We start from the raw sequence: 24,526 nt of genomic DNA on the forward strand, positions 1-24,526 counted from the left end.
TGTCTCATTGCCGGTAATACCACATCTTCTTACTTCTTTTTCTATAACAACAAACGTTTTGGTCATATTTCAAGTCTATGTCTACAAATTTTAGGAATTGATCATAAGCGTATGCAAAGAGTTGAGCTTGCTAGTCATAAAATCTTTAAAATTAAAATTCATTATTTTTTTTATAATGCTGCACAAAATTGTACAAACTTAGTAATACTTGATACATTTAAAATAGGAAATATACATAAGATATCCATTATTCATACACGCTGAACACAGAACACTAACCAATTTAAAACGATAAAAGTTATGAATAAAGGCAGATGTAGATTGTTACCTTTCAAATCAATTCTTCAAATATGATCAAAACCTTCGCATCTGAAAGCAAGATCTGTACGATATTTCACAAATTATAAATAACTAAGGATTTCCTAGAAAAGTAGTTCCACAGACACGTGAAACAGAATTTGAGTTATTAAAATATAAAAATATGCAATTTAGCCAAAGTCAGTAGACTAGAAATTGTATATCTAGATCAACTTACTTTCTTAGAAGTCTCTATTATGGAATTATTTAAATAAACTGTTAGTATTCAAACTAAAAGTCAAACTGCAGAATCAGGGTTATTGTGCTATCAAAAGATTGAAAACTCAAATATTGTCACTAACTGTTGGTCAGATAAATATTGCTTGCTTTAGCTTTTTCAACAACTAATCAATTTAAGATAGATTCCTTTAGTTTTACCTGGCTTATATTTGTTATACCAGTGCTGCATTTCCTGCCAACCTTCTGGTTTTTCTTGAAGAAGCACATCTTCGGCAGTCTTGCCATCAAGATTTAATATTCTTGTATCAGCCCCGCATCTGTAAAATATGGGTTGTAATTTCAAAAAATTGAATAAAGTGGAATTATGAAATACATTAAATTTAATCCGAATACCATTTGTCGTTTCTACACAAAAAAGGGCGTTTTGCAGTTTTTGCTTTAGGTTTGGGTTAGATGGGATGGAGTACAAACACCTGATGCTGTTTGTATAACAAAAGGACTTGCAGATTTATGTTCTTCATAAATTGTGACAGTTTAGCATTGACGTGGACAAACTCGTATCGATCAACAAATGCTACAATAGTAACCTACTTTTTTCCTTAAGTCTGTAGTAAATACAAATTGTTTTGTAAAAAACAAACAACCTCGTATCGTCCATATAAGGTAAGGTAAGGTGTACTTCTGTGTCTTTCATAAACTTTATTTAAACAATACACCTTTTCATGACCAGATCACGAACAAGATTATTTATAAATATTGAAATGACCTAGTCAATTGAAATAGTTTTCTCCTGAATGAACCAGTATCGTTTAATATGCATTCGATCAGTTAAGGAAACACATTGTATATTGTAAAATGAAGGACGTTCGGTAAGCTTTGTATCTTTTCGAGACGACCCGAGATAGCATCGAATTTGTTTTGACAGTTTAAGTTTTTCATTTCAATTCGTAAAATGTCGCCACACCTGAAATGTTAAATTTCAAATCGACTGAATACAGTATTCTTAAAACAATATTCATAAAACAGTATTTTACATATGAAAAGAAGAGATACATTAGCACTTAGCCACTTGGGTAAATAATGAAATCCGGTAATATTAAAGAGTTTCTTGTGGTTATATGAATTTTCATACTTAAATGAACTTGTTCCGATTAGAACCAAAGTGTTTATAAAGTCAAGCATAGCATATTGGCCAAAGTTGAATTACATTTTATTTCAAAACAACCAATTCATCTCAATTTTGATGTTGTTAACATATTCATATTAGCATTTGTCTAGGTTACTATTTTTATATTTTTAACCCACATTTTTATTTAAGGAATGACTGAAATATTTGTTCTGTCTATGAATAAATTTGGTTCACACTGAATAACGCGCGTAGCAGGTTATTCAACAGTGTGCACCACATTTTTTGTTATTTCGAATAGACAGAAAAAATATGACAGTCATTTCTTATAATTTAATTCTAAATTCAATTTAAAACCGTAGAAAACCATGAAAAAAACGTTGATGACGGCACGGTCACGTGACTAAATTATGTATATGGGGTAATAACAAAATAATGTCAGCCAATCAGAAAACGCGTTAAATCCAAAATTAAATTATTCTAATGTAGATATTAATTCTGTAACAGAAATAAATTTTCGGTTTCCTGGTATCTCATTGAAATGATTAAATCTTGAAAGAAAGAAGAAAAACATTCATTTTAGAGATAATACATATTTCCGTATGTAAGGTAGAAAATTCAAAGAACCAGATCAAAATATAAAATACCGTAAATACATTGTGTCATTAGTCATACCTTATCCATGAAAAATAGTTCCATGTACATGGTCTTGTCTTAATTCTTTCATTTTCCTCGATTTTCTTATTAAACGAGAGAAGAAATTCAAATATATGTTGTATTCCGAATAGAATAGACAATACCTTGGCCAAATAGAAAAACAAAGAAGGAGAACTAAACCAAATTGTAAGGAATTATCCATCTTCATACCTAAAATGACAGGAGATAATCAAACTTAAAACCAGTACCTATATTTATACACTAAAAACATACTGGTCAATTAAATAAAAAAGTATTTTAAATATTTTGCCAATGGGGAATTTTTTGTTTGATGTTAACAAATGAACAGGATTATACTTTTTCCCACACTTAAGATTTACTGCTAGTTAATAATATATAGTCGTTTGTTAAGCATATTGTCAAAAGTTTTGAAATCTCTTCAATTAAGATATTATGCTTTTAGCAGTTTTTCAAGTTTTCTTTCGTTTATATATATTTTTTTTAAAACAAACGACCTACAGCATTGTGAAAATTAGAAATAAAATAGATTGATAATATCAGTGTTATAAGAGGATAAATAATAGATCTTATACTTTTTTTAAAGTGTAAACATTTTTGTATGCCTAACTGTGATTTATGCGGGTTCTTACATGTATCCATTGAAATAGATTCTTTCTTTTATTCCGAGACTGGTACCCAAACTATGACTGTAACCTTAAATGTCGGATGGTTGATCTATGGCATGCAGAGTCGGGTTAACGCCCAGATTTACTGGACCAAATAAAAATGGAAGGTCATGTATATCACTTACAAGACCTGTTATTTTTAACAGCGATTAGGATCTTAACCAGCTCAAGTTACAAATTGAATTAAATGTAATTATACGAGTATCTGTCTTTGTCTACTTTTAATAATAGCGGTGGAAGGGAGTAGCTAAGTTCAAAATTATAAAATATTGCATAACGGGTATTTACGACAGCAGGACTCTTTTATAAAGTCCTAAATTAATATTTGATGGTCAAGATATGAAGACTAAATTAAAATTTACAATTTGAGAAGAAGTAAGGGTTTTTCCAAAATTCTTAGGAAGTCTCAATGATCAAAGTAAAATGTAGTGTTATTGGGTATAAACTATATAAAGTAATAGGTCCTTTGGCAATGTTAAAGCAAACGGAAAATGATACATAGTAATAACAGGTGACTAAAGAATCTATAATTGATCACTTCTCCTATTTAGAAAAATAGTCACGGGTTTTACTATGTACATATGAACTTACTAGAAAAATATTCTTTGTCATATTTTAAAGTCCATAATTGATATTTGATGGTCAATATGGTCAATATGTGAAGTAAAAAAATACAGTTTACCAGAGATCAAATAAAGTAGAAAAAAACATCTTTAAGTCACCTGTAACAATGGAAAACCCAAAATACATAGTAAGCTATAAGCTATAAAAGAACCCGAACTGACTAATATAAAGCAATTCAAACGAGAAAACTAATGGCAAGATATATTTGTTGCTTATTCGACATCACAACTCATGGTTAGACAATAATCACGGGTTTAACTAAGGACGCATGGACTTTATTGAGAAAGATTCTTGGCCGTAATTATTAATACTATGATTAAATACATGAACAGTTTATGGATGTAATATCCTCATACCAGACCACATAAGCCACAATGTTCGCATGTAGTATCGTTGTCAAATATATCATCTAACCCTAAAGGCATACGAACTCCTTTTTACCGATCTCTCTAACATGTACATCGACAAGATGAATTATTTGTCAACAGAAATATTAATAGATAGGATTGTTATACTTGAATTTAAGTAATATTCAAACCCAAAAAAAAACATCTGTTGAATCTCACATTAAATACTTTCACATTTTAATACTGGAAAATTTTCCAAAATGGTAAACAAGTAGAACTATGAGCATATGTCCATGCACGACAGCAGAGCTTTTTAAGTATTCCGTAAACAGGAAGTTGAAGAGTAATGCATATTAAAATACGTCACACAGTAAAGTATGTCCGAGTGTAGCCTGATGACAAATTTCAGGAAGCTTGTATTTGTAATTCCGTAGAAGATTGGGATGGCAATTTGTGCATAGCTATAATGTGTAAGCATATATATAAGTATTCAATAAACAGGAAGTTGATTTTAAAAAGTCTCAAAATGCACCACGCGATATAACATTTTTGGCGCAGATCGGTTTGACAAGATGTTAAGAAAAGTTATACATTATTGATGAACACAAACTGATAAATAGTTTCTGGACTTTTTTTGTGTTTGTCTTTCTTTTTTATTCATCCGGGGAAACAGGGGGCATGGTTTTGTCTATCTTTTTTTTTCGATTTTTTGTTGTTGATCGGCCCCATTTAATTTTCTTTTTTTTTTTATAAGAAGCACGGAATCATATTCTGTGAATTTCATATTATGAAATCATATATGGTAGAATATTGACTTTAAATAGCACGGATACAAAGCAAAAGTAGCTTTAGACGAATTTATTATCAGTTAATATGATTTTTTTTTATATTTGTTTCAAATATACGGTTGCCATTTTCAAAAATAGCTGGAATAACAACTTGATGTTAGAAAAACAGAGATCTTTACAGTCTAGATGGCAAGATTAGGACGTAAATAAAATTAAGCTTGAATTTCAAATGTACAGTATACATAATGGTACGACTGAAATTTAATCCCTAAAATAGGAAATGTAACTGCCGGTTTAATATCTTTCTAAATTTAATAGCACTTGTCTCACATTTTAAGTTAAACAAAAACAAAACTCATTAAAAGTCGCCGTATATATAAGTTGCTTGTTGTAAGGTAGTGTGGTTAAGAACATGTTGAAATTGCACTTGCTTCGCTTATGACTAACTCGTTTTAAAAATCGTAAAACTTTTTTTTATATATTTTTGAATAGATTGTTGTTTTATGTTTCCTGAACTGTTTTGTTTTATATATATATATTGATTTATTTTCTACTTTTTACCTTGAAGACATGGAAGCAAATCGGCGTTTGGTTATGATTATGAGTTATCAGCTGCGACCTGTCGGTTTTGATACTACATTATAAGATTATTTGTCATGTCTCTTGGTAGTATCATTATGTTATTTTTTGTTGAGCATGTAAACGTCAAATGTATTTCAGTTATGATGAATTTGAAACATCAAACTAAGGCATGCCTTAGTCATATTTATAAGAAACCGAAATTTTTTTGCTTTGCTTGTTATATTCTCCACTAACTTGTTTAATAATCGTGTGGACTGATCAATTGCATTATTGGTGGTTGTGAAAGGTTCGTAAGAAATAAATGCACGTATAAGAGAACTTTGTGTGTCTATCCGTCATACGAACCGTAGATTAGTACTTTTTATCTTGCTCCTTTTTTGAAATTCAGCATTTTTTTTCGAAATTATTGCCATTCTTTACTGAAGAATTACGAATTTTATGCGGATCCAGGATTTAGTAAAAGGGCCCTCAAACTAGGAAAATGTTATGAGTAAAATAGCCATGTATTTACCATAAATGTTTAAGTTTAAAGTTTAAACATATTTATTTATAGTGGATTGGGAAACAAGTTTTGCAACTTATATTAATCCCTCTCCACTTTGCGGGTGCGAGTGCTGCCTTGTAGCGGCATTAGCCTATTCTTTTTCGAAATCTACAAGGGTGTCTTTAACGTGCAAGAGATATGGCTCTCTCTTAACACGGGTCAGCCATTTATCGTCCCCGTCCGACGGACTATCATCGTTTCCTCAAGACCATACTCGCAAATGGTGTCAAGGGAGAGCCGAAAATTGAGTTCCTGAAATTGTCATCCCAAACGGGAATCGAACCAGGAACCTTTGTGCTAGTAGTCCGATGCACTAACCACTACACCACGGCTCTCGTATTACGAGAAATGTTTAGCTCCATAAGAACGACCAGACCCATGACCCCTTCCTCTAAATCTATTTATAACAATATCTTCTGTCTTACAACAAATAGCTTTACTTGATTGCGTAGATCATAAACAGTAATTCATACATGTGCACTGCTAAACATTATAACATTATACTTTCCCTGAACCACATTTCGCCATGAGATATTGACCAAAAGGATAACACTTGTGTCAGACATAGATTTATACACCATATACATTTATAAGTCTTAATAATTGTATTTAAACATATCTAGACTTACTGACATACCGAAAGAGAGTACTTCTTGGGCTTATCTCGTCTGAGTATGCATGAAATATTTACCCCTGAGGTTAAGCAAACAACAATCAATCAATATTTAGTTTATGATCTACAAGTAATACCTTCCATTTCAAGGTGAGGATGTTGAGGGGGTAGACCTTGGTCCAGGGAGATAACTCTTTAATTCAGTGATGCGTTTGTAATAGTCAAGTTTTATTAATGTATTTTAAGCATTTACCTGAAACAGGTTGAAAATAATCTATATATACTAGAAGCTTAGAACGTATTCATGAAAATGGCTGACACAAACGTTCTGATGATTTTAAGAGTTATTTCCCTTAACCTTGGTCTACCACCTTAATTATGTGTGAGGATATACTATATGGTTGGCTCCGTTCAGTTAATATTATTCATAGAAAAATAGAACTTTAGAAACAGTTATACTGATAAAAGTATCAAATAACTACAATTTGAATTGATTTAGGTTAAGTAACTATAACACGAATCCATATATGCCATAACTGTTGATTTAATAATCAGTAAAACTCTACAGACGTACGTCTTAAGTTTCATGTGTAGAAAGATTGCTTTTAATTGAAAAACAGGCAATATAGAAGGCATTATTATATCTGATTTGTTTTAAGTAAACAAAGTTATTTTGACAAACTATTCCCGCTTAGGATTTCATTTCCTTGATTGGTTTTTTTTTCATAAACTTTATTTTACAAACTATGCATTTTTTACTGTCTCTAAGTAAAAAAAATATTACCTCACTTAGGCTGCTTGGAAAAGGTCGACAATGTTGGTAGATAGGAAAGCATTCGTAATTTAACTCCGTAAGATTTTATGCATTTTCCACAAAGGCTTACTGACTACAACTGGAGGTGCAAAATAACCGAGCAGCTTTTTTACTCAAAGGTTTCACTGAGCTTACCAGTCCCTTATCGGTCCCTGACGGTATCGTCAGCTCAGTAGTCAGTACTTCGGTACTTTGTTATAAATTATGTCAGTACTTCGGTACTTTGTTATAAATTATGTCAGTACTTCGGTACTTTGTTATAATTTATGTCAGTACTTCGGTACTTTGTTATAATTTATGTCAGTACTTCGGTACTTTGTTATAATTTATGTCAGTACTTCGGTACTGACATGATTTACAACAAACTTTTTCTTTAAATCTACGTCAATAAATTTTGAAATTATAAGAAACTAAGGTTTCAACTCCCTATGGCAAAATTGACTTAATAGAAAAATAAATTTTGGTCATAAAGGTCTTCAACTGTTTATATCATTCATAGCTTTAAAATATTCGTCTTTGAGAGTTCCGGATCCGTAATTGCAGAAAAGCGCTTAGAACGCATGAACTTTATAAAGTGTTGGGTTCATTTTTTAGCTCACCTGTGAGCTTTTTCCATCACTTGACGTCTGTCGTCCGTCGTCGGTGACTTTTACAAAAGCCTTCTCTTGTGAAACTACTGAGCCAATTTTAACTAAACTTAGCCACAAACATCACTAGGGTATCTAGTTTAAAAAATGTGTCCGGTGACCCGACCAACCAATCAAGATGGCCGCCATCGAAAAAGATTGAACATAGGAGTAAAATGTAGATTTTGACTTATATCTCTGAAACCAACGCATTTAGAGCAAATCTGACATGGGGGGTAGAATTGTTTATTAGGTCAAGACCTATCTGCCATGAAATTGTTCAGACAAATCAGACAACCTGTTGTTGCCCCTGAATTGGTAATTTTAACGGAAAATTTTGCTGCTTTTGGTTATTATCTAGAATATTATTATAGAAAGAGATAAACTGTAAACAGCAATAATATACACCAAAGTAAGAACTACAGATAAGGCAACATTACCAAAATGGTCAATAGACCCCTTAAAGAGTTATTACCCTTAAAAGTAATTTTTAAACAATTTTTCAAAATTTTTGTAATTTTTTCTAATTTTTACAAATTATTTTCAACTGTCACTTCTGGGCCAAATCAATTATGGATAGAGATAATTGTAAGCATCAAGAATGTCCAGTAAAGTCAGATCTACAAACGCATCACCAACACCAAAACACATTTTTTTTCATGTGTCCATTGTTTAATATGCACAAAGACCAAGGTGAGCGAGGCCGGCTCATTAGAACCTCTAGTTTAATATAAACAAGGCGGAAATGAGAATAGAACATTAAAATCAAATTAGGAATTACAGAACATAACAAAAGACACGGATCACAAAAAATCTCAACCTAATGATACGCATGTACAAACAAAAACAGAAAAAAAGCAATGAACACGTGTTCCAAATAACCTGACAAGTAACAGGCATATCACGTGGTTGATTCTTACTATGAGTTGATTATTCCTGGTATTATGAATAAATATTTTTTTTAGAAAGCATTTAATTTTTGGTTTTGTGTTTAAGTGTAAATATAACGCTCTATATGAGGGTAGGTTTTATCTCTTTATAGCAGATACAATGTAAAACATATGATATTACATTAGCCAAAAAGATGGACCAGACATTTGGTTCACCGAATGGGGAAATGTAAAAGAGCGCGTTATATAATTATAAGAGAAAAGATGTAAAATGTTGATTTGGACACCAAAAAGATTTTTAATTGTACGATAATTGTCAAAAACAAATAAATGTTGGTTTCACAACGCAGTAAAATAGGCTGATATGTATATGATCTAATACTGAATGAAAATAACATGCAAGTCTTAAAGATCACACAATATTGATTATTAAAAATAAACTTTTCAGAACAAGGTCTACGGAGGTATGTATATTTACATTCTCTGTGACTTTGATTTACGTCAGAATGTTATCAATGATAAAGCACTTTATCCACATTCAATAGTTTTGTTTATTTTCTTTATGTCAAATAATTATTTTAAATGGTATAAAACTAGGTTAAGGATGCTCTAGTATGCAATTTCGAAAGATTTTTCCTATACAAATCTGCAATAAATGTGCATACTGATCTATGCAGTTTTTGCTTTCATACAAAACTGAAGAGGCAACATGTATGAGGTGTCTTTATTTACTTTTAGATACACCTATTGTTTCCTCTGACTAGGAATTTGGCAGATGTTAACCATTCTTTTAATGGCTTGAGCTTTCTATTTTGCCTTTTAATTAGGGACTTACCGTTTTGAATTTTTCTCGGAGTTCAATTTTTTTGTGATTTCAGTTTTTTCTAATACCTCAAACCTTCTATCCAATTTTCGTGCAATCTTATGTTATACCACTGACCCTGTTAACAGTCTCACTTCATTTTCAAATAATCACTATGTGTTATAAGATTCATGTGTTACTTATATACTCATGTTAGTAAAATAGATATCAGATTTTAAAAGATAATACATGTACATATACAAGGTAGTAACGATTACTTTTATATATGCATGTTCACCATGATGTAGGTTTTTCAAAAAATATAAAAAAAGATTTAAGAAAGATAAGAAGATGTGGTATTATTGTCCAACAAAAGACATAAAGACAAGGATTTTAACAACTGTTTGTCAAAGGGCAGCTTTCAATAAATATATATTGACTGATTGATTGATTGATTGATTGATTGATATTGTTTAACGTTGCTCTCTGCACTTTTGGCTAGTATGTTGCAGTATGTTTTATTGATGGAGGAAATCGGAATACCCAGAAAGAACCACCAACCTTTGGCAGGAAAAATGACAAACCTAACCAATTATGATTGGAGTCGAAGGCACCAGGTCCTTGGCCACCGAAGCCCCTACGAAAAATATAAAATACATACCGTATAAACAACTAGCAAATGCCTTGGGACGACACAATGAGACCATTCAAAATAAATGTTCAATTAAAACAATCAATTAATAAATAATAGAGCATGTAGTATTGTTATGGAAGTGTTCTTTTGTGCAACAGTATACACTCTTATCTTGGAATTGAATATTATTTTGCATTAAATATTGATTTTTAAAATTCCCCTTTTCCTGAATGTGACTTAACGAATTAGACTTATTACGGGTTCGTTTATAACAAGAACAACACGACGGGTGCTACATGTGGAGCAGATTCTTATTACTATTCTAGTGCACTTTAGATCACCACCAATTTTTGGTGGGGATCGTGATGATCCGTCATTAGTTTTCTATGTTGTGTGTTGTATACTATTGCTTTTCTGATAGTCTTTTTATTTTACTTTTTAGACCATGGCGTTTTCAGTTTATTTTCAAATTATGAGTTTAAATGTCCCTCTTGTATCTTTCGCTGACATTTAAGAGTTTGCAAATACATTGACTTTTTATAAGAACACTTGATAGTTGTTTGCTTTACCACCAGTGGAAAATTTATTATGTGCATTTATACCTTTTATTTTGTGAGAATAATTATGAAAAAAGATTGGTGTTTATTATTCGAAATCATACTTGATATTTTTTTTCCCCATAGCATTGTCATTTTTTTAATTATTTGATTTTATGAGTTTTGATATCCATTTGTATACACGTGTTTATTGTTGAACCGTTAGGTCCTCTAGCTTTATTTTGATATGTTTCTTTAGGTTGTTGTCTCAGTGACGAATAGTCCAACAAAACTAGCATTCACATCCATAAAAATCGAGATACATGAAATGCAAGTCTCAAAAAGAGAAGAATATTCAATAACAGAGACAGGCCATTAATAGTATCCCTTTAAGGAGTGTAATAGACCTTCTAGCAAAGATGAATAACAATAAATAATCAGTTTTATTATGTTTCCTTTAAAAATTCCGATTGCCATTTTGATTTATGAACGATTTAATGCTTTTGGGCTTGACAGGAAATCTCCATTAGGTAGCATCTTACTCATCTGAAGGGACAAACAATTTAATAGAGCTTCGTGGATCAATAGCTAAATAATGAAAGTATTTACACACTATCATATAAAGTGACGGTAGTTGCATAGGTAAATCATCTTCGAGTATATAGAAATAGTACAGAATTGATTTTATAGTAATATACCAAAATAGAATAACAACAACAAAGAACAGACACAAAGTTACTAAATAAACATAAAGACAATCAAACATAAAAATAATAGATATGAGAAGATGTGGTAAGAGTGCCAATGAGACAACTCTCTCATGCAAGTCCCAATTTGTAAAAGTAAACAATTATAGATAAAAGTATGATTTTCAACATTGTGACTTGAACAGCAAGCTATAAAGGGCCCAATACCCTGACTAGTGTTAATGTATTCAATCAGGAAAACCAATGAACGTAAAGATAGTTTATAAACATCAGACTGGAGGATATGGTTTTCTTTTATTGAATATATTTATCCTCACTAAACTATGAAATATAAACTTAAGAAACATATACGTCTACAAAAAGTAATTAATATGTACAAATTATAAACTATTTGAAATACTGATGTTTTCAAAAAACCACGAAAGTTTTCCCATTTATTCGGTTACTCCATTAAGATTTTCCAGCCATTAATTTTCCAGCCATGTCATTAATTTTCTCTTAATCGTATGAATAAATGTTTAACGTCGAAATAATGCTAGCTCAGTGATATATCATTGTTTTTAAAACTTTTTCTCAGAATCTCCAAACTTAATTTCTTTACAGAACTGTAGTTTTAATATTTGCGTTTATGACCAAGGCTGATTTTCGGAAGGGACCTTTTCGTGTATTAGAAAGTGCTATTTTGAACTTACTTTGGTCATTCCTTCTTATTAGACTGCTATCGGCGATTACAGTTTTATCGTTTAAAGTAAGCGTTTGTGTAGAAATTAACCGCTATTGTCTGATATTGCTCGTGTCACATGTCATATGAATTGTTTGTTTCTTGACCAGTTTAGTTGTTTCAGATGATTATTTGTCTCACTTTGGTTTGGAAATGAATCTTTTGATATCTGGATGACTTTATTATGCCTGTTCTGTTTTTCAGGCAGACATAATGGAATGTCTTGATTAGGTTTATAGTATGTCCTTCTGTTAACAAACATTCTGTTTTGTTAATCTAGTTTTACTTTCTCTTTTGCTTTAGCAGTTACATTTTAATGTTTGTTGGTGGTTTTTAGCATTGTAACCCGGATTTGTTTTCTCTCAATCGACGACTTTTGAACAGCAGTATAATAATGTTGCCTTTGTTGACAATTCGAGTACTTATTTGAAAATGCCCTAGTCGTCATTGAATATATGCATTTAAACAGGTGTGGTCGTTTTGCATTGAGTGTTCCTTTTTACTAAGGGCGATAGCGTTTCAGGTTTTATGGAATTTTGTGGCAATCTTTCGCTGGGGCAGATGCATTTAATGTTTTTGTATATTCTTACAGTCTTTGTATGGGATAAATGCATTTTATAGTATACTTCTGTTAATCAAACCACATTTTTATGTTCACAAAAAAAATATTTGGGTAAACATACATGCGACAATAAACTTAACTAGACTTAAAAACAAATGAAACCTAAACTGACTTTATAAAATGAAACATATATGGGTATTGTCACCACTAACATATGCTTCAAAATTTGAAGATATGTTGACAAACTTTCGAAGAGTAGAGCATTTTGATTCTTCATTTTGGTCCTGAGTGGTTTATTTATTTGTAATTGGACATTGTTTCATTCCTGTCTGATCTAAAATTTTGTCTTAAATGGAATTGGTTTATTAATATTTCGGAAAAAGGAAACTTCATCTTTGATTGGACAGAGGAAGGTGTTCTTTGAATAGATAACAAGAAATCTTGTTTAAAATAATTTTGGAATATAAAACGAAAATATATTAAGAAATTTGTATTAAGATGATGTACTGTGGTGCTAGTAGATCAATTGGAAGTCATACCCTGAAATCTGAGAATGTATTCAAAAAAGTTAGATTTAAGTCTTTTCCTCGACTTCTATCCAGCAATGTTTGTTGACATTGTCAGATCAAAACTCAAATGAAGAATTTTGGAAAAGAGAGCGAAAGATACTATGGGATTATTCAATATTTATCAAAGGTACTAGGAATATTATTTAATATGCCAGACGCGCATTCCGTCTACACAAGACTCATCAGTGACGCTCATATCAAAATAGTTGTAAAGCCAAAGAAATACAAAGTTGAAGAGCATTGCGGACCCAAAATTCCAAAACGTTGTGGCAAATATGGTGAAGGTAATTTATTCCTTGGATAAGAAAATCCTTAGTTTTTCGAAAAATTCAAAGTTTTGTAACAGGAAATTTATAAAAATGAACCACATAATTGATATTCATGCCAACACCGAAGTGCTGACTACTGGGCTGGTGATACCATCGGGGATGAAACGTCCACCAGCAGTGGCATCAACCCAGTGGTTAAATAGTTATCAAAGGTACCAGGATTATAATTTAATACGCCAGACGCGCGTTTTGTCTGTATTCTAGAGAAAATTACAACACCATGACAAACCATAAACAAAAAAACACGACATAAAAACAAGTCCACAAAATACTATATAATATGGATACATATACATTGTGTGTATTATTGTGATTTCAATTCATATAAACGCAATAATTGTATGCATAGTGTTTATCTGTTAAGTCGAATTTATTGACCAATTCGTATTACCAAATATGTATTTATCATCTGAGAATGTTGTCCACACTTTTTATAAGCTGATTAATGCTGTGTGTCTGACAATTTAATTGTCTCGGTGATGTTCCAAAAAATAACCTATTCACATCTTTAAATGTGTCATGAAACATTTGTGTATTTAACTTCACTTGATGTTTACTTTAAATATTCCTTGTATTTACTTGATAGATTTTATCGAGGTTTATACCGCTGGAAGCCCCGCAAGGTAGGATCTATTTTCAATGGATTGTATTCATCCGAACAGAAAATAAGAGCTGTTGACATCGATGAAAATATTTGTTCTATTTTGGCTCCAATGAACAATACATAACACGAAGGAAAGGGTTCGGAACTAATAAACCTTTAATCCATCAATAAGCAATCATGTCATTAAGATTTCTCACAATCTACCCGATTATCAAGTGACCCGCAGTGCAGACGACAGTAGATAATAACACTTTGTTCATAGTATATCGATCCGAGGCGTCACAGGCCAGTGATTCTACGACATATAAACAATTTTATGGCGAGTTTCTCATCGTATAATGTAAAACTATTTCCACAAATTATAAAAAACATTCACGTATAATTTGGGAAGTTTCTATGATATATTGTTTTGTTAATAATTACAAATACATTTCAGTTTTTAGTACAAGCAGACAGATCGACCAAATTACAAGTTCTCTTAACATTGTCTGTAATCCAATGACTAAGTTACACTGTATGAACTTCAGTGAAACCAAACCCATAAAAATAAAAAAAACAATACGTGACCTTTCAGTAAAGCACCCGACGAATACTCAATAGTTAAATTATCTCCATTCGTGTGTTTATTCTTATCACAATTCTGGCTAAGTTATAGTTCTTTGTATTTTAAACATTGCAAATGTCGTCAAGTTTGAAGTTCATTTAAAAGATAGAAGGATAACATTTTGAATTAATTACCGAAAACAACTGTGAACATTTATCGGCCCATTAGTATTCTAAATATATTGGCATTCTGGTGAGAAAACACAATTTTTGATTGGTCAATAAACATACATTTTTTATTTGTTTCCACATTGACATTTTCTGTTCGAGTAAGTGTTAATTTCTCCTACATTCGACAAACACTTTTATTTGAAAAAGAAACAACAAAGTTTACTATAGCTTAATGAAATATTTTTTTTCCTTTTGCTTCTCATAAGTAATGCATATAAAGCATATGACACTTATCGATAAATCTGTAAATTATGCATTCAGAATTAAACACATATCTTGCATATTTTACTCAACACGGAACTAACAACGCCTACTACATTAAATTTGAAATGTAACTAAATTCAAAATACAAGATACAGAATAAAAAAATTTACAACTTTATGTTATATTAGTTATTTATTTTTATGTTGTGTCGTTGTTCTCCTCTTACATTTTATGCGTTTCCCTCAGTTTTAGTTCGGTACCCCGATTTTGTTTTTTGTCCATGGATTTACGAGTTTTGAGCAGCGGTATACTACTTTTGCCTTTATTTACAAACATTATAAGGAGCCCAACAAACCACACTATCCACTAACACCCGAGTCCTCACAAAAAGTAGATGAAAAAACAAAGAAAAGCAAAAATTAATAACATATGGTTAAGATAGCCTCAATTGGTACAGGGATACACAATGGTGATGGTAAACAAGGTTTGAAATAACATTAAACCCTTGGTCTATCTAGAACACTTTATAAAACTCGCAAAGTGCAGTTACGAACAAGATGATCACAAGGGTAACATTATGATTGCTACTGAAAGAATCCAGTTAAAGTTGCAAAATCTGCTTTACTTATACGTATGTATTATGCATTGGGGTAACTGTGTTTATGGTTGTGGATGTAAATAAATTTATATAATTCTTCTACCTCCTGAATATGCTGTTGGAACAATTGTATAACTTGATAGAGATCAAGTTTTTGGAAACCATGAATCAAAAAGTAAAATCACAAAAATACTGAACTCTGAGGAAAATTCAGAACGGAATGTTCCTTCTCATTTGCAAAATCAAAACTCAAACACATCAAACGAATAGATAACATTTTTTTTTAATGATTTCTCTCTTATTAAAAACCTCACTTGGATCAATGAGTATATAATATTTTGGGAAACAGGATCACTCAAAAACTTGAATGAAAACGGCTTTTTATGTTTATTCTTAATAATTTGTTGTAGCATGTAGTACACAATTCTATTTTTATAAGCCTTGTCGTCAGTTGAAGCTTCAATTTTGAGTTCTAAAGTATCACCACGCTCTTTGTTCCTCAGAGAGAAAAATTGAAGTAAAATTAAGATACATTGTCTTTTTATCATCAGCATTTTCTAAAACAAATTAAAATATGCCATCTGATGATATTTTTACATTCAGATCAACCATTTGTTCTTAATGTAGATTTAATCCTTTTTAATTTCCTTCAACATGTATATATAAATATATTTTTTACATAACCTTTATCACAAGTAAACTCTTTCAGTTAATGTAGAAAGCATCATCACCCCTTAACCTTGATGGTCATTGCTTGAAGTTTAAGTATTAGCAAGTAACCACGGTATGAAATATACGGTATGGGTTTAAAATAATCTCTCAATCAGGTGCTTTTTTATTATCTATTACTTTTAATTTTACTGCGCTTGACCCTAAATCTGGGTTCTACCATTAATTTAGAACTATTACATAACTGGATGAAATTGAAGAGAGAGGAAGGCAATCAACAATCAGAATTTCGGCGAATTCTTTGATTCTTTAATGGTACTTAAGACATGTTCCATTTTATTGAAATAATTTCTTTTATTTATCATTGTCTGATTAGCACATGCAGCACAAGATGCATTTTAGATAAATGACACTTCAACATAGGTAAGCTACTATCGCCTTTTATTTAACGAGTTGACAATGAATAAAAATGCTCCGAAAACCTATAATTTGTTATTTATCCCTGAAATGGGTGATTCAAAATATGAGGTCCTCTGTGTCGTAAGTGTTTCCTCTGGATAAAGTAAACTATTGTAAAACATTTTTCTCTTATAACTTTTAAATTGCTATAAGGTAGAACAATCGAACTATTGTTAAAGATACTTGAATGTTTATTCTGTTATGGATTGGCGAATTTTAAGTAGACATGAATTGCCTCTTAAGGACAGATTCAACTATAACAGTTTTCGATCTTATAATAATGGTGTGGTATGTTTTATCCATAGATTCTGTCCTTCAAACTTCAATAATGTATAATCTATTTTTCATCTGATATCCAAGTTAAGAAAAATACTATTTCCAGTATTAAAATCAGGAGATTTGATTCATCCATTTCAATAGATTTGAAAGGGACGAAATTTATAGATTTAGTTACTAGCTACATTATAGTTCTCCAATAAGATCTTTAATGAATTCTTACTCATTATTGCGGAAGTTCATGTCATTAAAACGTTCGTATCACATGTCCTTCGATTATTTTCATTGATGATGGTTAAGAAATTTCCCCGTCTAGACTCCGAAAAAAATCTTCTTAAAGTGTCTATGGTCATTGGTATCCTATAATAAATGGCACTACGAATAAAGATAGTTGTACACAAACACTCAAATAAATAACAAGGGCTTATTGTTTAATTGGGATACTATTTAAATGTCATGAAATTAAAAGCTTTGATATACAAACCTGATTATAGCCATCATGATCCTGTAGGTACCCTTTTTTCTCATGACTTTGTGTAGAGCAGTTTCTCCTTTGTTGTCAAGAGCATCTATCTCTATATCCTTACAAACCATCATATAAATAGCTTGGATAGTATCTGGTTCACAGAATCTTTCACCATATTCAACAAGTAAATGAAGTAAGGTTCCTGATGTTTCTTCGTCACGAAGATTGACATCTTTTCCGCTTTTTAGATATTCCCATAGGGATTTCATAACGGCATCAGGACTGCCTGAAACTACTGTTTTGTATAATTTTGTTTTTCTGAGATTCATGGTTATCTATTTGTTTATCGACAAAACTTTTACTACGTATACATACAAACGTTTAGAAATCGTTTCACAAGTATCCAATCCTACTAAATCTTTCACTATACCTTACAAACGTGTATTCTATTCATTCTTTTGACAAATAATGTTCTACTTTTTAAATGTCCGGTGGTTTTTCACTCTTATATCATTTCTACATACACATCAAATGTACAGGTAAATACATTTACCTGGTGTTTACCTGGCCGCTTTCAATAATGACGTTCACCTGTAATACTCAACGATAGATGTGTTAAATAAGTATGTCAAACAGTAATTGCCGATTGACTCTCGTTTCAGATCGATATCTCTGTTTCGAAGGGTACTAATTTTTCAAGGCTAATGTTATTGTGTTATTGTCTGCGGTTTCTAATTCTTTGAAAATCAGCCTTTTTTCTGTAAGACATGTCTTTGTAATTTATCCTCAAATTGATGCTTTAAAAACATAGTATGTTTGTTTGTACTGCATAGCAACACATTATTGAATTTCATCAAACAGGTGATCAGCAGCTTCGTATTGTCAGAAACACCAATCAGCTCTTTCCATTGTTAAAGTAAAGTAGCATACCCTATCGAAATTTGATTATGAGCTCACTTTCACTAAATATTTGTGTTTGACATGGGTGGAAACGTGGGTGAGAAACTTTTAGGATATTTCAACAGTTATGAAGATCTGAATTTGAAGGAATATTCAAGATTGACGTGAAATTAATAGAAAAGTGGATACTATGGGGGAATCAGAACCCATAGGTCTAAGAAGGACATACATTGTTATGGCAAAAAGTAAAATACAATATATATTTGTTAATAATCAAACTGGTTTTGCACACTGTATGGTATGTTCTTGCCTCAAACATTTTTACAAAATGACTTTACGTTGATATTTTTTTTTCCATGAATCAAAGAAAGTATGTTTCTCCCATCTGTCTATAATTTTATTGTAAGAAATATTGAGTAAAAAATAAGATAACTAATATACTGAACTCAATGATTTTTTTTTAAATAGAAAGACCCTTAACAAAGGGTAAAAGCAAAAGCTCAAACACATCAAACGAATGGAAAACAACTGTCATATTCCTAACTTAGTACAGTCATTTTATCATGTAAGAGGAAGAGAAGAAAATGAGAAGACAGGTCACTGTTGTATGTACTCTTTGGAATGTTGAAGCATTATGAATTGATTTACCAGCTGATAAGTAAGCAGTCCGAGTTCTCGTGTGCTGACATGAAATTTGATTTATGTGTCACGAATCCGTATAATTTATATGTTATATTCTTTCAAAAGCCTAAGGTTTTTCTATCCAAAGCCATATACCGGTATTGCCTAGGCAGACATTAATGCAACTGTTTTAAAAAAACATTATATTCTATGCTTTTCAACTTCGTAATTGATTAAGGTTTTTTTTATTCACTACTAGTGAGCCTTGTATTATACTATAATAGAAGGAAAGTGGAACAAATACCGAACTCTAAGTCAATTTATAAAAGGGAAAGTCCATAACCAATTTCAAGATCTCTCAGCGGATTAAGTGAAAAACAACTACCATAATCAAGACTTAGGGTTAAGCGCTTAAAAAAATGCGTAACCTCATCACATTCATTATGTGTCTGGTTAATTTGACAAAGACTCCAACAAACAAAGGTTGTGTCGTTGATATGAGCGTCTGAAGTACAAAATAAAACGTCTGGTATATAAATAAACTCATCATAGATACCAGGATTTAATTTTAAAAATACACAAGACGCGCGTTTGGTCTACAAAAGACTCATCAGTGACGCTCGAATCCAAAAAAGTTTAAGGAAGCCAAATAAAGTACGAAGTTGAAGAGCATTGAGATCCAAAATTCCTAGTGTTGCCAAATACAACTAAAGTAATCTATGCCTGAGGTAGAAAATACTTAGTATTCCAAAAATTTCAAAATTTTGTAAACAGTTATTTTATAAATATAACACTATCAATGATAATTTTTGAGACATTTGATAACCACAAGGTTGATCATTATTTTGGTAGACGTTTCGTGCCCAAAGATAGAATAAGTTAAGTAAACAGCATATGCGCTTACATTAAATATCAAGAACGAAATAATTTCAACCAAAAAAAAATTTCCAAATCATTAAGAATGAATAAAACAGTCGAAATGTGTTACTTTTTGCTTAAATGGCCAAGAAAAGTTTATATCTAAATTTCAGTGCAATTCAATATCGTAATTGATTTGGTTTTCAAAGTATTAAAACTAAGGAATATGTTCTTTGTTCTGGATTCAAAATTGAACTTACATTTACTGCGTTTGCATCTGTTTGTGGTCTATTAGGTTTTGTATTGTCCATATGATTTTTATTGGAACTGTCTATCAATATCGTTTTAGTAATCCTTCGGATATATCCACTGTCTTTATATAGAAAATGTCAAATTAAGTTTATTATTGGTAGGGGGTGTTGTGATTGCGTTTCCATTTTCATATATGTATGTCCTTTGTCATTGTGATAGTCTTCACGTATTTGATATGGATCTATGGTCAGTCAATAGACTGGTGAGCTATAATAAAGATGCAATTATGTGATCGTCGTTCAATATCAGTTTATTAATTACTATTAAACAATCAAAGTGATGAAAAGTTTATAGACATTAATACATATAGTGTCATATATTTAGTACAATGGCATGAACTAAATAACAAACGTATTGCTTTTTTGGTAATGTATTGAGCAAAGCTAATGTAAATAAAGGCAACAGTAGTATACCGCTGTTCAAAACTCGTAGATCGATATACAAAAAACACAATCGGGGTAACAAACCAAAACTGAGGGAAACGCATTAAATACAAGAAGAGAACAACGACACAACATTAAAATATAACACACACAGAAACGGACTTAGCATTAGACAAAATCTGATCAGAATAACAAATATATCATCAAAACCAAATACATGAATTTGGGATAGAAAAGTACCGTTACACGTCTTATCGTAATGTGAATTCATACTCAAATATAATAATAAAAAAAAACGGCACACCTTTAAAATGTAACACACACAGAAACGAACTATAATATAACAATGGCCATATTCCTGACTTGGTACAGGACATTTTTTAAAGAAAAAAATGATGGGTTGAACCTGGTTTTGTGGCATGCCAAACCTCCCGCGTTAATGGCAATGTTGAATATAACGTTAAAATGACAAAATAACATTGCAGGACTACAATACAAATGAACAGGAGAACATACTAGACAAAGAAATAAGCACGTCAACGAAAGAGATGTTATGATTGGGCAGCGCGCTCTACTGTACATCTAGTAAGCGGACATTACAGCAGAAATATTATTAATGAAGGCAGAAATGTAGAGAGGAAGTCCATTAAAAATATTCACTTGGGTGAACACTTTTCCAGCTAAAACCTTTTGCTAGTTTGAGGCAAACTAGTTTCCAATAACAGGATTCAGTATGGAAAACATATTTAATGTATAATTGTGAAAATCAGTTGACTCACATTTAATCTTTAAGATTAAGAAAGTTTTTTATGATATATGTCAAAATAAAACTAAAACTACAATTATTTGTGTGCACTTTGTTGAACATGTTGGTGGTGACGACTCTTATGTTCATTGTAAATGTTTAATATTTTCAAGAATTACCTTTTACAGATCCATCAAGTTCATTCATCTAAAACGGAAATATGAAATGGGCTCTATTCGTTTGATTTGCATTGTACAATTGTAAAATTTGGATATATTTGTACTGCTTATCTGTATTGACCTTTCCAGTGAATTTTATATACCCTACATTTAAAATAAAAATATAAATGAATAATTAACGCGTTTATCATCAGAAAAGGCACATAATATAAGTGAGCATATTGGTTACTAGGCATATTTACGATTAGATTTATTTAGAGACGACAAACATGTTAAGAAAACATTGTATCCTGGTTTAATGATATTGGTTAATTAAAAATTGATATTAATTACAAAGTAGTGAATCATGTCTGTCATATAGATTTATGAGCGACCTTCATATATCTTGTTTTTTGTGGTGACAAACGGTTCAGGTATTGAAAAAAACATGTCTCCTGTTTTCACCTTTCTCTTGTTTGTGTCGTCATTGTCTTATTAATGAGATAAGATATGGTAAATGAAGTAGACAATATTTAACAGAAGTCAAATGATCGAAAAAGTGTAAGACAGTGGCAGAGGTTTGTATTCAAAAATCATAGTGTGAATAAACGTATATCACATGTTTATGCTCTTCTTATCGTATGAAATCAGATGCAGAAACTCTGTTATGATTAACATTGATCAGTTTTAATTAGAAGACCATCTCGAAATACGATATGAAAGGTATAAAAACATTTAATCAAGTCCATATTTCGTGACAGTAAGGGTATACGGTTTCAGAGATGTCCTTATAAACAGTCATTGCTAATACATATCATGACACCTGTCTATTTATTGATTCGATCAACCTTGCACTGGATCTTATATTGTTTATCTAATCTATACTATTAAACGAGAAGACCTCATTTTGGGTGTCGCTTCTCTTCTTTCCACAATAAATCAATCTTCATGCCTCTATGTCCTATATGTACAGTGCATAATCGCATTTGTCATCCATTCATATGATTATCCAGATTGAGTTATTTTGGGAGAAAAACGAATAAAAGGGCGCCCGGATATGTTTCCGTCATTGGACGAAATTTTAAGTCAGATTAGACTTCCGGTTTGCGTTTTCTGTATACTTTTATCATACATATACTACGAAGTCCTACGAATAAAGTGTATTTTCTGTCTGATATCCGTCATTGGACGAAATTTTAATTCAGATTAGACCTCCGGCTTGCGTTTATTGTATACTTTGAATCAAATACATATACTAGGAATAAAGTGTATTTTCTGTCTGATACCATTTTCAAGCATATGTTTACTATCCACGGCAGTTTAAGAGTTTATTAAATAGAGAGTGTCTGTATAATATATCAATGACCGCCGTGGATCGATTATTAAACTGAGAATTGAATTTAAAAGAAAATACACTTTATTTATAGTAATAAATGAAGCAGGACCTTTTCGGGACGTCGGGAACGGGTGTTTTTAAGATCGAAATTTCAGGATTGACCATTTCAGGATCCGGGATTTCTTTTTTCGAATTTCAGAATGTCGAGATATTTAATTTATATTAAATTCGGAACCTCGGGATTTCATGTTCTTAAGACCGGGATATCGGGTGCGATTCCCCCTTTTATGATTGTTCATAATATACAGATAAGCTCAAAAATTATCCATGTGTCATTAAAATTAAGAACTAACAAAAAAGGATTTATTTTGTGGAAAAAGGAGGAGCCGGGCTAGAAAAACTATTTTCCTGTCCCAAATTACCTATGACTTTTGATACCTTTTCTGAAATTCTCCAGTCATTAAGTTTTTTACAAAAAAAGAAGATGTGGTATGAATGTGAATGAGACAGCACTCCGCAAGAGACCAAAATGACACCGAAATTAACATTTAAAGGTCACCTTACGACCTTCAACAATGTGCAAAGCCGATACTGCATAGTCTGATATAAAAGGCCCAGAAATGACAATGTAAAACAATTCAAATGAGAATACTAACGGCCTTATTTATGTACAAAAAATGAACGAAAAAGAAATATGAAACACATAAACAAACGACAACCACTGAATTACAGGCCCCTGACTTGAATGTTCATAATATACTACATGTATGTTCATAATGAAATTAACAGAAAACAAAAAAATAGGAATTTTGGAAATAAAGAAGGAGGGTTAAAAAACATTTTCCTGTCCCCAAGTACCGATTACTTCTGATACTTTTCCTGAAATTCACAAGTCAGTAAATCTTTTACAAAATTCTTCCTGCAACACTTTACATACTTTCAACCACGCTCTAAATGCCCGCGATTTCGCGGGTGTGTTCTAGTACAATATAATAAAAAGTAACAAACAAAATCATAAAATATAAATTTGAATATTTTTTTTGGATGAAATGTATGATCATGTAGTATTCATTCTCGAAATGAGTTTAAAACGTTTTTAATATATTACCAAGGTGAAAGATGCGCGAAATATATTACAGTGATATGCAAGCGCATAACTCGAAAGTAAACTGACAACTTCAAGGAAAAAATGAGAGAAGGATTATAAGACAAACAACAGTATACAAATAAGAATACGAATTCCACCAATATCTTGAGCTGTTAATATGTTCTCTGGAAGAGTAAGCATAGCCTGTTCCACATGTGGCACACGTCCACTCTTATCGTACTTGATAAAACAGCACATACTAATCAAGGGAATATACAATGAGAGTTCATTGTCAGTAGTTTTAAATATAAATAATACAAATGAATTAAAATAAATCGTCTCCGTTAAATTTTCATAATTAAGTCTAAAATTATTACTCAAT

The 24,526-nt window shown here is 31.4% G+C and overlaps 1 protein-coding gene across 1 annotated transcript in view; it reads right to left on the reverse strand.

The window, feature by feature from the left end:
• LOC134715706 (uncharacterized) overlaps positions 1–18,331 on the reverse strand; it is a 32,552-nt gene extending 14,221 nt beyond the window's left edge. Inside the window, exons 1-2 of the mRNA XM_063578060.1 lie at positions 17,763–18,331; positions 736–854 (exon numbers count right to left, since the gene is read on the reverse strand). Coding sequence (XP_063434130.1) covers positions 736–854; positions 17,763–18,073 — 430 coding nt within the window. The 5' untranslated portion in view covers positions 18,074–18,331. The remainder of the gene's footprint in view (positions 1–735; positions 855–17,762) is intronic.
• Positions 18,332–24,526: the final 6,195 nt, after the last annotated feature.

The sequence above is a fragment of the Mytilus trossulus genome, chromosome 4 (assembly GCF_036588685.1).
Source record: "Mytilus trossulus isolate FHL-02 chromosome 4, PNRI_Mtr1.1.1.hap1, whole genome shotgun sequence".
Lineage (NCBI taxonomy): Eukaryota > Metazoa > Mollusca > Bivalvia > Mytilida > Mytilidae > Mytilus > Mytilus trossulus.